The 16,244-nt window shown below is 48.5% G+C and overlaps 1 protein-coding gene across 1 annotated transcript in view; it reads left to right on the top strand.

Moving 5' to 3' along the window:
• The window catches only part of LOC134966646 (mucin-2-like), a 39,812-nt gene that overhangs the window by 5,206 nt on the left and 18,362 nt on the right, over positions 1-16,244 (top strand). Inside the window, exons 2-4 of the mRNA XM_063943546.1 lie at positions 8,550-8,674; positions 12,543-12,607; positions 15,494-15,687. Coding sequence (XP_063799616.1) covers positions 8,550-8,674; positions 12,543-12,607; positions 15,494-15,687 — 384 coding nt within the window. The remainder of the gene's footprint in view (positions 1-8,549; positions 8,675-12,542; positions 12,608-15,493; positions 15,688-16,244) is intronic.

Here is a 16,244-nt window from a genome sequence, read left to right on the forward strand (position 1 = left end):
GACCCTCCTGTTTGCAGGAAATGTAGGAATCGACCCAGTTGAATTTCCTCCGTCGGGCCTAACTGGCCTCGCACCACGCAACATATTTTCGCCAATTGCGGTGATAATGTTTTTGCGGTTACATCCTTCCTGGCTTTGATCAGGATAGGGATGACTTCATCCGGAATGCCTTTTTTCCATCAGGATCCGGCGTTCAACCGCCATGCCGTCAAACGCAGCCGCGGTAAGTCTTGGAACAGACAGGGTCCTTGCTGGAGCAGGTCCCTTCTTAGAGGTAGAGGCCACGGATCCTCCGTGAGCATCTCTTGAAGTTCCGGTTACCAAGTCCTTCTTGGCCAATCCGGAGCCACGAATATAGTGCTTACTCCTCTCCATCTTATCAATCTCAGTACCTTTGGTATGAGAGGCAGAGGAGGGAACACATACCCTGACTGGTACACCCACGGTGTTACCAGAGCGTTTACAGCTATTGCCTGAGGGTCCCTGGACCTGGCGCAATACCTGTCGAGTTTTTCCCAACGGTTTATAATCATGTGGAAGACTTCTGGGTGAAGTCCCCACTCTCCCGGGTGGAGGTCGTGCTGAGGAAGTCTGCTTCCCAGTTGTCCACTCCCGGAATGAATGCCGACAGTGCTATCACATGATTTTCTGCCCAGCGAAGAATCCTTGCAGCTTCTGCCATTGCCCTCCTGCTTCTTGTGCCACCCTGTCTGTTTACGTGGGTGACTGCCGTGATGTTGTCCGACTGGATCAACACCGGCTGACCTTGAAGCAGAGGTCTTGCTAAGCTTAGAGCATTGTAAATGTCCCTTAGCTTCAGGATATTTATGTGAAATGATGTCTCCAGGCTTGACCATAAGCCCTGGATATTCCTTCCCTGTGTGACTGCTCCCCAGCCTCGCAGGCTGGCATCCGTGGTCACCAGGACCCAGTCCTGAATGCCGAATCTGCGGCCCTCTAGAAGATGAGCACTCTGCAACCACCACAGGAGGGACACCCTTGTCCTTGGTGACAGGGTTATCCGCTGATGCATCTGAAGATGCGCCCCGGACCATTTTTCCAGCAGGTCCCACTGGAAAGTTCTTGCGTGGAATCTGCCGAATGGGATTGCTTCGTAGGAAGCCACCATTTTACCCAGAACCCTTGTGCATTGATGCACTGAGACTTGGCTCGGTTTTAGGAGGTTCCTGACTAGCTCGGATAACTCCCTGGCTTTCTCCTCCGGGAGAAACACCTTTTTCTGGACTGTGTCCAGGATCATCCCTAGGAACAGAAGACAAGTCGTCGGAACCAGCTGCGATTTTGGAATATTGAGAATCCAATCGTGCTGCCGCAACACTACCTGAGATAGTGCTACACCGACCTCCAACTGTTCCCTGGATCTTACCCTTATCAGGGAATCGTCCAAGTAAGGGATAACTAAAATTCCCTTCCTTCGAAGGAATATCATCATTTCGGCCATTACCTTGGTAAAGACCCGGGGTGCCGTGGACCATCCATACGGCAGCGTCTGAAGTGATAGTGACAGTTCTGTACCATAAACCTGAGGTACCCTTGGTGAGAAGGGTAAATTTTGACATGAAGGTAAGCATCCTTGATGTCCCGAGACATCATGTAGTCCCCTTCTTCCAGGTTCGCAATCACTGCTCTGAGTGACTCAATCTTGAATTTGAACCTCTGTATGTAAGTGTTCAAAGATTTTAGATTTAGAATCGGTCTCACCGAGCCGTCCGGCTTCGGTACCACCACAGTGTGGAATAATACCCCGTTCCCTGTTGCAGGAGGGGTATCTTGATTATCACCTGCTGGGAATAGAGCTTGTGAATGGCTTCCAAAACTGTCTCCCTGTCAGAAGGAGACATCGGTAAAGCCGACTTTAGGAAACGGCGAGGGGGAGACGTCTCTAATTCTAATTTGTACCCCTGAGATATCACCTGAAGGATCCAGGGGTCTACTTGCGAGTGAGCCCACTGCACGCTGTAATTCATTGAGACGGGCCCCCCACCGTGCCTGATTCTGCTTGTAAAGCCCCAGCGTATACTGAGGGCTTGGCAGAGGCGGGAGAGGGTTTCTGTTCCTGGGAACTGGCTGATTTCTGCAGCCTTTTTCCTCTCCCTCTGTCACGGGGCAGAAATGAGGAACCTTTTGCCCGCTTGTCCACGAAAAGACTGCGCCTGATAATACGGCGTCTTCTCATGTTGAGAGGCGACCTGGGGTACAAACGTGGATTTCCCAGCTGTTGCCGTGGCCACCAGGTCTAAAAGACCGACCCCAAATAACTCCTCCCCTTAATAAGGCAATACTTCCAAATGCCATTTGGAATACGCATCACCTGACCACTGACGTGTCCATAACCCTCTACTGGTAGAAATGGACAACGCACTTAGACTTGATGCCAGTCGGCAAATATTCCGCTGTGCATCACGCATATATAGAAATGCATCTTTCAAATGCTCTATAGGCAAAAATATACTGTCCCTATCTAGGGTATCAATATTTTCAGTCAGGAAATCCGACCACGCCGACCCAGCACTGCACATCCAGGCTGAGGCGATTGCTGGTCGCAGTATAACACCAGTATGTGTGTAAATACATTTTAGGATACCCTCCTGCTTTCTATCAGCAGGATCCTTAAGGGCGGCCATCTCAGGAGAGGTTAGAGCCCTTACAAGCGTGTGAGCGTTTATCCACCCTAGGGGGTGTTTCCCAACGCACCCTAACCTCTGGCGGGAAAGGATATAATGCCAATAACATTTTAGAAATTATCAGTTGTTATCGGGGGAAACCCACGCATCATCACACACCTCATTTAATTTCTCAGATTCAGGAAAACTACAGGTAGTTTTTCCTCACCGAACATAATACCCCTTTTTGGTGGTACTCGTATTATCAGAAATGTGTAAAACATTTTTCATTGCCTCAATCATGTAACGTGTGGCCCTACTGGAAGTCACATTTGTCTCTTCACCGTCGACACTGGAGTCAGTATCCGTGTTGGCGTCTATATCTGCCATCTGAGGTAACGGGCGCTTTATAGCCCCTGATGGCCTATGAGACGTCTGGACAGGCACAAGCTGAGTAGCCGGCTGTCTCATGTCAACCACTGTCTTTTATACAGAGCTGACACTGTCACGTAATTTCTTCCAACAGTTCATCCACTCAGGTGTCGACCCCCTAGGGGGTGACATCACTATTACAGGCAATCTGCTCCGTCTCCACATCATTTTTCTCCTCATACATGTCGACACAAAAGTACCGACATACAGCACACACACAGGGAATGCTCTGATAGAGGACAGGACCCCACTAGCCCTTTGGGGAGACAGAGGGAGAGTTTGCCAGCACACACCAGAGCGCTATATATATACAGGGATAACCTTATATAAGTGTTTTTCCCCTATATAGCTGCTGTATAGTTAATACTGCGCCTAATTAGTGCCCCCCTCTCTTTTTTAACCCTTTCTGTAGTGTAGTGACTGCAGGGGAGAGCCAGGGAGCTTCCCTCCAACGGAGCTGTGAGGGAAAATGGCGCCAGTGTGCTGAGGAGATAGGCTCCGCCCCCTTATCGGCGGCCTTATCTTCACGTTTTTCTGTGTATTCTGGCAGGGGTTAAATGCATCCATATAGCCCAGGAGCTATATGTGATGCATTTTTTTGCCATCCAAGGTGTTTTTTATTGCGTCTCAGGGCGCCCCCCCCAGCGCCCTGCACCCTCAGTGACCGGAGTGTGAAGTGTGCTGAGAGCAATGGCGCACAGCTGCAGTGCTGTGCGCTACCTTGTTGAAGACAGGACGTCTTCTGCCGCCGATTTTCCGGACCTCTTCTGCCTTCTGGCTCTGTAAGGGGGCCGGCGGCGCGGCTCTGGGACCCATCCAAGCTGGGCCTGTAATCGTCCCTCTGGAGCTAATGTCCAGTAGCCTAAGAAGCCCAATCCACTCTGCACGCAGGTGAGTTCGCTTCTTCTCCCCTTAGTCCCTCGATGCAGTGAGCCTGTTGCCAGCAGGTCTCACTGAAAATAAAAAACCTAAACTAAAACTTTCACTAAGAAGCTCAGGAGAGCCCCTAGTGTGCACCCTTCTCGTTCGGGCACAGAGATCTAACTGAGGCTTGGAGGAGGGTCATAGGGGGAGGAGCCAGTGCACACCAGATAGTCCTAAAGCTTTCTTTAGATGTGCCCAGTCTCCTGCGGAGCCGCTATTCCCCATGGTCCTTACGGAGTCCCCAGCATCCACTTAGGACGTTAGAGAAATGGGTGTACTGGATGGTGAAATAGGTGTACTGGATGGTGAAATAGATGTACTGGATGGTGAAATAGGTGTGTTGGATGGTGAAAGAGGTGTGCTGGATGGTGCAACAGGTGTACTTGATGGTAAAATAGGTGCACTAGATTGTGCAAAAGATGTACTGGATCATGCAATTAGTGTACTTGGGGTGTAACGTGTACTCGACTATGCAAAAGGTGTACTATTGACATTCAGTCCACCACTTCTGAAGCAGGTCACAAATCAGAAAATGTAATTCGGAAAAAGGGTACATGCCCCTAAAATGCCCATTCTCCAACTCCACAAACGCAGTCTCTGTTACCAAGCTTAGGCAAGAACAAGTGAGAGTTATGTGCAACTCTGACGCAACTACACTTGTGATTGAAGGAGCGTAACTAGACTGTAACTGGGCGTTCTAAGGTAGGCAGTGAGGGTATGGCGCGTAATCGCGGCCTACACAGACTGGCAAATACACCTGTTTTGGGACATATTTTTTGCAAGTGTTGGTGCAAGTGTGTGTAATGTTAATGACAGGATATCAGACTAAGCGTATTGTACACATTTCTTAGGGGAAAATTTACTAAGGTAAGGGTTTATAGAAGGGGAGATGTTTCCCATAGCAACCAATCAATCTGATTATACTTATCATTTATCTAGCACCTTCTAGAAAAGAATAGCTGAAATCTCCACTTCTACAAACCCGCACTTTAGTACATATACCCCGTAGTCTTTTCATATATATGTTGGAGTCATTTACAAATTGATAGAGCAAATGTGCAAAAGCCATTTGCAATGTAATACGGGGTCGGTACGAAATCCCGACAGTCAGAAGACCAATAGCAGGATCCCGACGGCCAGAATCCCAACACATCCCGGCAGTGATGTCTCCAGAGGTGGGGCAAAATTCAAATAGGGGAGCCTCACCGACTGTCACCAACTGTCATCCCAAACTGACACACTGACAGTGGGTGTGGCTCCCCTATTTGAACTTTTGACTGTGTTGCAGCCCCACCTCTGGAGCCCACCCTTCTCGCAGGCTAAGCCTAACCTACCTTTACCGCCACCTAACCCCAATTCCCCACCCACACCCCCCACAACGCAACCTAACCCTCCTCCTCCTAGTGTCTAACCACTGTACTTACCGCCGGAATCCATTGGGATTCTGATCATCAGGATCCAGCTGTCAGTCTTCTCACTGTTGGGATTGTGACTGCCAGGATTGTGACCGCATCGCATGTAATACATATGTTTTTGCAATATCGAGCAGAAATAATGTACAACAGAAACGTGTCCCTGCGCTGACACAACCTTGCTAAATGAGTAATCAATATGATTTAATTTATTAAAAGCAAGGAATAATTTATATGTACACATACTAATACTGTGGCATAACATCAAAATATCTGTTAGTTTAAAAGACCTACAGTATAGTAGAACCTTTTCACAATGCTAAATGGGTACACTCATTAACGGAACCTATTAGAAGAATATATATATATATATATATATATATATATACACGGCAAAATGAAAACATGCAGCGGCACTCAGAGACTGATCCCAGTAAATAAAGTGCAAGGTAACTTTTAATCCATGAAAAACAAAATGGGGTGACCAATGTTTCGGGGCGCTGACGCCCCTTTGTCAAGGTATCACCTTGACAAAGGGGCGTACAGCGCCCCGAAACGTTGGTCACCCCATTTTGTTTTTCATGGATTAAAAGTTACCCTTGCACTTTATTTACTGGGATCAGTCTCTGAGTGCCGCTGCATGTTTTCATTTTGCCGTGTACTTATAATTCCAGAGGGCACCGGAGCCGTACATTTAGGGTGAGTGCCAGCTCTTCTGAGACTTATATATATATATTTCTATTTCAGAAATAGTGCACATGGACATCCTGCAAAAATATGAAAGAATATTTGAACACGTCAAAAAATATAAATTTGCATTTACATATGTCTCACCCATAGTGCAAAAGATTTAGCTCTGTAAAAGATAACTTTAACCCAAATCAGGATAGGACTGGCCCACAGGTGTGCAGAGGATATGCCTCGTGGGCAGTGGTGCAGAGAGAGGGAGTAAGGGGGTACAAATTACCCGGGCCCAGGTCTGATGGAGGGACCCAGTGAGGGCCTAGTGGGGGCCCTGGGCTTCCTCCCCTTTAACTGGCAGCGGCAGCTCTTCTCCTCAGCCCAGTACATGCTGTTGTGTGCTGGGCTGCAGTGTGGCCATGGTGGTGCTTAAAATATAATTTTTGTCTGTAGTCTTTCTAAGGGTGCATGACCACACCTCCTGTGATTAGGCCACACCCCCTGAAAAGTACCTGGGCCCAGTTAGGCTCTCTACTGCCCTGCTCGTGGGCCCCACTGCCTGAAGTCCCACTCCCTCCTCTAGAGGCCAGGTTCCAGGCTATGAACTCAAATTATACATTGTTCCTCTATTAGAAGGTCAGTTACCTGGTGGAGCAGGACCACTGATGAACGTAGGTGCTTGGTTCCTTCTGTAGAACTATACCAGGTGTCACACCCCTGACAATCAAAGTGGCTGGTCGTACATTATTATGCATTCACTATTAGTATTTACTATCTATATTTATTAACAGACCTAGACCATGCACTCTCTACTGGTTAGCCAAACCTCTGTGGTGGATGGCCACACCCCCTCTGATGACTAACCACACCCCTTAAGCATGGGCTCCTACCACTGATTTCCCCCAATCAGTGGGCCCTTCATGTCTAAATCCAAACTCATGCCTAGTTTTGGGAGGAGTTCAATTAGTAAAAAATGAAAAACAACATCATAGTGTACTGACCTCGTATGCGCCAATTGCACCGCGGCAGGGTCTCCTACTGCTGTAATTACCATTTGTCTTGCTCAGCAGTGTCAGTGATGCTCCATTGTGCATTTTCCATTTTGGTAAAAGTAGATTGAGTCCAGAGTGGGAGAGTGACATCAGTTGGAGACACTGACGTATCTAGAGGACAGCATACCGTAGTTGTTTGCTATTATCTGATTGGGTGCTGTACATAGGCATTTCTATCAGAGGCGTCACCGGGTGTGGTGACACCCGGTGCGCGCCCCTGATCTCCTGCCGCGATCGCGGTAAAAGGGGGCGTGGTCTTGTATTTAGGGGCGTGGCTTCGCGGGGATCCCAGAATCGTCACTCTGGGCAGGGCCGGTTCAAGGGCACTCTGCGCCCCGGGCAGGAAAAGGGGTGTGGCCTAACACAGGGGGCGTGGTCAGTTACGCCCCGTGTACATTGCTAGCGCCGCTTGAATGCTGAGCGGTGCGCGATGACGTCATCGCGCACCGCACAGCAAAAGGTCCTCTCCACGAAGGGAAACTAGACGCTATGCGTCTAGTTCCCTTCGTGGAGAGGACCTTTGCTGTGCGGTGCGCGATGACGTCATCGCGCACCGCTCAGCAAAGTTACTCTCCACGAAGGGAAACTAGACGCATAGCGTCTAGTTCCTTTCACAGGACGGGGACGGCAGCGGGCAGCGGAGGCGGACGGGGGACACAGCGGGCAGCAGTGGCGGATCTTGCCATGGTGCAGCGCCCTCCGGAAGGCGGCACCCCGGGCAAAAGTCCTGCTTGCCCGTGGCAAGATCCGCTACTGACTCTGGGGGCGTGCACAGCATCTCCGGAGATGCTGGGCTTCCCCCAGAGCCAGTCTCCGTCCGCTGTCGGCTCCTCTTCTGTGACAGAAGCCGGGTGCTGTAGGAGACTTTCTCACTGCAGCACCTGGTTCCCGTCAGTGCGGAGGAGCTGACATTTGGTGTCACCCTCCTCCAGGCGTCACACCCGGGTGCGGGCCGCACCCCCCGCACCCGCCTTGTGACGCCACTGATTTCTATAATGGTTGCAGTGTGCACCCATATAGTATACTTACCCCTCCGGAGTCCCGCAGCGTCATCCCTGCAGTGCGGGCACAAGTCACTTGGAAAATGGCCGCCGCTGCCAATTCCGAGTGATTTGCGCATGTGCACTGGAGATGTCGCCAGGAACAAGGTGCGGGCGCCATGTTCCCGGAGACCTGCGCATGTGCAGCAGACTCTGGCATCATGCCAGAGAGGAGGGGCCCCGCGACGGACGCTGCATGCGGGTCCCCTCCTCTCTTGGAACGCCCCTGGTGCTGTATATTATCACATCTCTCTACTATTTACACCCAATATGTGAAATAAGTGAATTTATAGAATTATTGCTTAGTTATACAATAAGAAAATCTCCTTGTGTCACAACCATCGGATATTATTGGAGATTTTTATTTTCTTTTATATCTTACAGACCCGGCGCACAGACCAAAGCGTCAAGTCGTCGTTGAACTTACCTTATACATGGTATTCATTCCAGCACTAGCCAATCCTGCGTCCACAGAATACAGGAATCTGCAGCAAGCAGTACTACCTATTGTAAGTGTAAAATGACCAATATATCACTATTGTGTCATTGATGGTGGTATTATCCTTGGTTTTAGTCTTTGCTTTCATTTACAATATATAGCTGGCCTTCACATGAAATAATAATAATCAGCCTGCAGGATGATAAAATCTGATCAGCAATTTTGGGGCTTCTAACTAAAGTACCATCACTCCAGTATACATGAGTAGGTTCCCCAAAATGGTATCCGGACTCCAGGTCGACAACAAAAAGGTCGACACACCTTAGGTCGACGCCAATTGGTCGACACACTTTAGGTCGACATGGACAAAAGGTCAACAGGAACAAGGTCGACATGAGTTTTTCACGATTTTTTTCTTTTTTGGAACCTTTTCATACTTAACGATCCACGTGGACTACAATTGGAACGGTAATCTGTGCCGAGCGAAGAGGTAGCGGAGCGAAGGCACCATGCCCGAAGTTCGCTCGTCATGCGAGGGGACGCGGTGCACTAATTGGGGTTCCCGGTCACTCTACGAAGAAAACGACACCAAAAAAACATAAAAAACTCATGTCGACCTTTTGTCCATGTCGACCTAAGGTGTGTCGACCAATTGGCGGCGACCTAATGTGTGTCAACCTTTTTGTTGTCGACCTGGAGTCCCAGACCCCCCCAAAATTATGGCTTCTCCCTATCTACTAAGGGACTAAGGGGATCATTCTGATCCGATCGCACGCTGCAGTTTATCGCAGCGGTGCGATCAGGCCGTCACTGCACTACGATCACCTCTGCCTGATTGACAGGCTGGGCGGGGGGGCGGGATGGCGGCTTTTAGCCGCCATTTCGTGGGCGCGGTCCGCCCAACGCAGGCATGGCCGGACCATGCGGGGGGCGGGCCGCAGCGGCTGCACGACGTCACACGCAGCCGCTGTGGGCTGGGGAGCGCCGAGTAGCTCCTGGCCAGCAAGCTAAAGCTGCGCTGGCCGGGAGCTACTCCTAAAGTGCAAAAGCATCGCCGCTGTGCGATGCTTTTGCACTTCTGCAGGGGAGAGGAGGGGGCGCACTGACATGCGGGGTGGGATAGCCCTGTGTTGGATGTCCCCCCGCATGTCTATGGTCATGATCAACTCGGAATCCACCCCCTAAGCCCTGTGTCTAGTTTTTCACAAATTTGAAACATCTTAAAAAGGATTAGTATGTCCACTTGATATATTGGAAGTCTTAGGGGCCTATTTATCACCATCCGCATCCAGGGACACGGATATGGTATGATAAAATCACACGGATGTATAAATTATCGCAAACTCTGTCCCTGCAATGCCTATCTGTAGCATCATCAGGGTATTTAATTCCTGCTGCGCATGCACCGCCACCGTCGTCATTGCCACTACCGCCGCCAGGTCGACCGCCTCCCCCCTTCACAGTAAATATACTTACCAGTCCAGGGAGCCGGTGATCGCTGCTCCTGCTGGGCTGCCGGGCGCCGGATCCTGTGCGCTGCTGTGAACCCCAATGCTGTAAAGTGAGCTGCCGTTTTGCAGCTTCACTTTACTGCACTACTGCACCGCAGCAAATGGGAGAACCGGTGCCCAGGAGCCCGCACGGGAGCACTGATCACCGGCTCCCTGGACTAGTAAGTATGTTGAGCCGGCTGGCGAAATTGTCACAGGGCACACTGCAATTTTATTTTCAGATTTTATTTTTAGTAAATTCGGCCCAGATTGCATTTCCCATTATAAGCATGGGGAATGCGACGTAGATTACTAAAAAAAATAAGTCAATTAAAGGGTTTGGAGCAGTTTTTCATGAAAACTGCTCCAAAAGCACTTTAATATATTTAAGTGATAATAAAATAATCTGAAAAGGGTATGAAAACAGAAAACACACTTTTTCACATTATTGTAGTAAAAATAATGTTAATAAATAGGCCTCTTAAATCTTTCTGAGTCCAGTGATTGCTTATGTACTGTATTACCAGGTCGGCCTCTGACTAGTTGCTGCTGATACTGAAGCCATACCTCCCAACTGTCCCGATTTTCACGGGACAGTCACGTTTTTGGGGATCTGTCCCGCTGTCCCTCCCGCGGGCCACAGTGTCCAGCGGTGGGGGAAAGGGGGGGGGGGGCAGTTTCGAGGTTCCCTATCACACGCTGCTCTGCTCAGTTCAGAGCAAAGCAGCGGTGAATAGACGCTGTGCGCATGCGCACAGTGTCTATTCCAGTGAGGCAGAGGTACTGGGGGCATGGCTGACCATGCCCCCACTGTGACGAAATTTGGAGGAGTGGCCCGCGATAGCGGCATCCACACGAGGCCTTGCCCCTTCGCGATAGGCCATGCCCCTTATCGGCGCCGGCGCGCAAGGAGTTCCTCTTAGAGCGATCCGAAAGTTGGGAGGTATGCTGAAGCTGTCCTGGCTGGGCGAGCTGTAAATATAATCACACCGCCTATATGAAATTAAAACTTCTACGCAACCTTTACAGAATAGTGACGGGATCCTGTTTAACCCTTTGCTGCATTCAATTATATTCACTTCAGAGACAGTCAGCTCCAATATCTCTTTACTGTCTGGGCATCGGAGTTATGTGCTACATAGATAAGTGGGGATCCGGTCTGAAGATCGACAGTGTCTAGGTCGACAATGTTTAGGTCGACAGTCACTAGATCGACATGGATGGAAGGTCGACAGGGTTTCTAGGTCGACATGTGCTAGGTCGACAGGTCTAAAGGTCGACATGAGTTTTTAAGAAAAGAAAAAAAAATTTCATACTTAACGATCCACGTGGACTACGATTGGAACGGTAAAGTGTGCCGAGCGAAGCGGTAGCGGATCGAAGGCACCATGCCCGAAGCATGGCGAGCGAAGCGAGCCATGCGAGGGGACGCGGTGCGCTAATTTGGGATCCCGGTCACTTTACGAAGAAAACGACACAAAAAAAAAATCATCATGTCGACCTAGCACATGTCGACCTAGAAACCCTGTTGACCTTCCATCCGTGTCGACCTAGTGACTGTCGACCTATAGTGGTCGACCTAAACATTGTCGACCTAGACACTGTCGATAAAACGAACCACACCCAGATAAGAGTGAGCCAAGCAGACTATTGGGAGAAATGGAAAAATATGTAAATGATTGAGGGGGGTGGGGTCAGTAATAGCAGCGGTGATAAGTGGCTAAGGGGGAGATGTACTAAGCAGTGATAAGAGCGGAGAAGTGAGCCAGTGGAGAAGCCACCAATGGCAACCAATCAGCACTGAAGTAACATTTAGAATTTGCATACTATAAAATAATACAGAGCAGCTGATTGGTTGCCATGGGCAACTTCTCCACTGGCTCACTTCTGCACACTTTTCACTGCTTGATATATCTCTCCCATAGTTTTAATTTGAGCAAATGAACAGCTTTGGGAGCCCATTTATGATTTATCAACAAGTGATAAAACTGACTGACTGATAAAACTCGTTGCGTGTGATAAACCGTCCTCCAGCCAATCAGCTCCCAGCTGTCATTTTTCAAACACTTGACAGTTAGGAGCTGAACACGACAGTTAGGCGCTGATTGAATTGAGCACCGGTTATCGTACGCAGCGAGTTTTATCATTCACAACGAGTTTTATCACTGTTTGATAAATGAGCCCCCCGGGATTACACCTTCTGAAGAGCACCAGACACCCAGCGGGACCAGTATGACTATGAACATGAACTGGCTGATAGAAATATACACATTTTGTTCATGTAAAGATGCCTTGCGCTTAAGTAAATGATCCCTATTGAGTGATAAGCAAATGTACTGACACAATGCAATGTAGCCGTAATAGAACTCATTTTAAAGTAAACGGACTGTATTTAACCGATAATCTACTGTATGTTATATTAATATATTGCATCTTTTCTTCTTCCAGCTGACGGAAGCCTTCAAGAGAGCAGCGCCTAATTATTTTGTGGCAGTGGTCATTAATGGTTTCAGGTACCCTGGGATGCTTTACTTTTGTAACTCTTTTATAGATATGTTTTCAAGTAGTTACTTATAGACTGCACTTACCGCTAAAGAGTATATAACGTTGCACAGAGAAGGGCACTGGTGCTGCTATATTGATGGATACAGTATATGTGTCAAGGTGCTACAAAGGTTGTCTGCGCTTTAGTTAAGCAGCTTATGCAGGCAGAGTTATACACTTAGGGGGTAATTCAGACCTGATCGCTAGGCTGCGTTTTTGGACAGCGGGCGATACGGTCCAAACTGCACATACGTATGCACCGCAATGCGCAGGCGCGTCGCACGGGTACAAAGCGGATCGCCGGTCAGCGATGGGTTTGTGAGATGGATCCATTCACACGGGCGATCGCAAGGAGATTGCCAGGAAGAGGGCGTTTGTGGGTGTCAACTGACCGTTTTCAGGGAGTGTCTGAAAAAACGCAGGCGTGTCCATGTGTTTGCAGGGAGGGTTCCTGACGTCAATTCTGGTCCTGGACAGGCTGATGTGATCGCAGCGGCTGAGTAAGTCCTGGGCTGCGCAGAGACCGCACAAGATCTGTTTGTACAGCTCTGCTACACATGCGATCGCACACTTACACAGCAAAAATACACTCCCCCTGTAGGCGGCGACTATCTGATCGCAGTAGTGCAAAAATTGCGTGCTAGCGATCAGGTATGAATTAGGCCCTTAGGGTCTAATTTGGGGTACTTAACTCGGGTAAAATGGCTGTTAAATGCATTTTTTTTAAATGGACAAATATTATAAAAGCAAGTTTTTTTCAGCAAAATAAGTGCTCAAATTGAATTTGGGGTACATAAAAATGGGTATAATTATATACTGTATTTGGGTCATTTTATGGGACTTAAAAAAAAAAAAGTGGAAACAGACCGACTACTCCCACCTGCAAGCCTAAAAACACTTGTCCCACTCATAAAGCACCCCAATATACCTGTCCCATACCTTGTAACCTAATTTCCATCACTTTGCAGTTTTTTACCCCAAAACTGACACCATTTTTGGCCAATTAAAAATAATTAAAAACTTCTAAGTGCCTAATTAGATATTTGGGGGGTGTCCCAGTGGTTCTGAACCAATTTTTTTTACATTTTTACCTTATAATAGGGACCTTCCCCAACTCTTCACCTGCTCAGAGTGGGTGAAGTTAAATTTGCCGGAAAATCTTTCCCGGCTAATTGGATTATGTTTTTTCGCGATTCGCAGTAACAGTGGTTTTTCGTGCAAAAATTGGTTATCGTGGGCGGCTAATAGGATACCCCCCTTAGTGTTGGGTTTAGCGTGAGCAGCTATATCAGCCAGCAGTTTACCACTGAGTCTTCCTTTTCTGTCCTATATCCTATGCAGCTCTGACCGTACGTTTGCTGGGTAATGCTAGGGGTGCCTGTCTGAGGCGAGGAAGGGTGCTCAGGAATACACGGACCTGTTCCAGATGAGCTCACCCTTCTGATGCTGCAATCAAGTGTCTCTCCCCCTATGGCCACCAATCAGCTGGGCAATGCACCTTCTCCTCAGCGCAGGCTCTCCCTGTCACTGCGGTGTCAGCTTTGGAGAATGTTCCGCCTCCTCGCCATCCCCCTGGTCTGTCTCTGGGTCTTCCAGCCATCTTTTCACTTAGCTGCTCCCTAGGTCCATATCCAACTATGACTGACTTGGAGGGAGGACCAGCCTTGATCTTCAGCACCACCCAATCAGTGCCTCAGGCAGCTCTGTCTTACGCCACCCTGGTCTCCCAAATGCAGCTCCCTCTCTGCCACTGCCAGCGGCACCTCAGCAGCCCAGGTTCCTCTTCTCAGAGGTGACCCCAGGACCCCCATCCTCCCCATAGTCAGTGCCCCCTCTTTCATACATCCTGGGCCCTGTGCTGCTCTGTCCCGACCAACTGCCGCTCACTTCCAACTGCCGCTCACTTCCAACTGTCACTGGTCATGTGACCTGTGTAATCACATGTACAAGATCTGCAGTTGCACTCTACAGTGTCACCCGTAATGCCTGATTTAGCAGAGTATTACAGGATGCCCATAGTCCATAAACCTGCAGCATTTGATATTGCCATGAGTTGCACATTTGGTGTCCACCTTCAGATAGCTTAAATTTCTTATCTTGTGAATGCAGAGTTGTGTATGGTTATTACTAGGGATTATGCTACCTTTTCCAAAACACAATGTCAGATTACTGTGTTTTGTTTCCTTATTCGGGGGCAAATGCAGGATTCCTTGGGGGGGTTCCAAATGTTTGATTTTAGAGCGATTATCGGCAGCTCATGAAGGATGCAAAATAATGAGCATGTAACAAGCTATTGTCTGCCCCAAACAAAGTGCAGTTTATGTAATACAGTACGTCAGACATACGCAGGCCCTATGATGACGGTAAGCAACTTACCACCAGACTCTCTCCGTCCTGATGTGATGATTGAGCACTCCTCCATAGACACACGAAGCAGACTTGGTAGGAAAATCTGCAGACACTATGAATGTGCTGCAGCTCCATTCCAGCCTTAATACTGCATGTAGGGGTCGTGGCCAGGCTGTGGGGAAGAGAGATTTCCAGGCAACTGGACCCCCCCCCCCCCCCCCCCCCATCCCTTCATTTGCCTATGTTATCATTAAAACTAGAACAGAATCCCATCATTACGTGGGACAGACACAGAGCTGGTATGCCCGAAAGAAAGCCTGATTTACCAAGCATAGTATTCAGCTAAAGTTGCACGAGGGCTTGAAGTCACTTACATGTGTAAAACCTCTAACTATACAACACAGAACAAAATGAGAGCAGGGGGCGGGGCATGATAAAATAAAAACCTTTTACCCTGTTGTACCCCTCAGTGTTTTCCGTGTATAATTTTGGGACTGTCTTTGCAGGGAGGGGAGTGTGGTCATTAACAGCACTGCAACCTACGGCTACCCAAACAACCAGAGCGGTATTGACTTCATAAACAACAATTTGCAGACTGCGATGAACCGCTCGCTGATACAGTCACTGCCGGCAATCAGTGATGCAGTGAAAGCAAACGCCTCGGTCCTCAGTATAAACGCTGCACCCGCTTCTATTACAAGTAAGTAACTAGCTATACAAATAGTCACAGATTACAAAACAGTGGCTCCCCTACCTGGGCTTGTCTTGGTGTATTTAGTTGGGCGGGATCATGGAGCGGATCAGGTGGATCAGGATTGGGGCAACATTTTGATTTTTAAATTGCTGGGTGGATGGATCTGGTAATATTTCTGTAAATAATCCATGGATCATGTATACCAGTCTCACATCTCATGTGATGTCCGGCACATTGGGCATGTAGTCAGTGACGTGCGGTGGGGTGAGGCAGGCGAGGCAGATCCTTTCCTATCATACTAACGTTTGTGCCAGAGTTTTGACGTTATAAAGTATATGAAAAATACAAAGAATATGTTCAAAATAATTTCTTTGTATCATTCTAATAAATTTTATAGTCAAATCTTTGGAGTAAAAAGTCTATGGCAGGGGAGGCAGTGCCTCACCTGTCTATCTTTTCCGCACATCTTTGATCAAAACTCACCAAATTTCCAGGAGTTTATACTGCTGCACATGTGTATAATGCCCAGATGTACCTTTTGGCTCATATATTGTGCGTAAATC

This window comes from Pseudophryne corroboree, chromosome 10 (assembly GCF_028390025.1).
Source record: "Pseudophryne corroboree isolate aPseCor3 chromosome 10, aPseCor3.hap2, whole genome shotgun sequence".
Classification (NCBI taxonomy): domain Eukaryota; kingdom Metazoa; phylum Chordata; class Amphibia; order Anura; family Myobatrachidae; genus Pseudophryne; species Pseudophryne corroboree.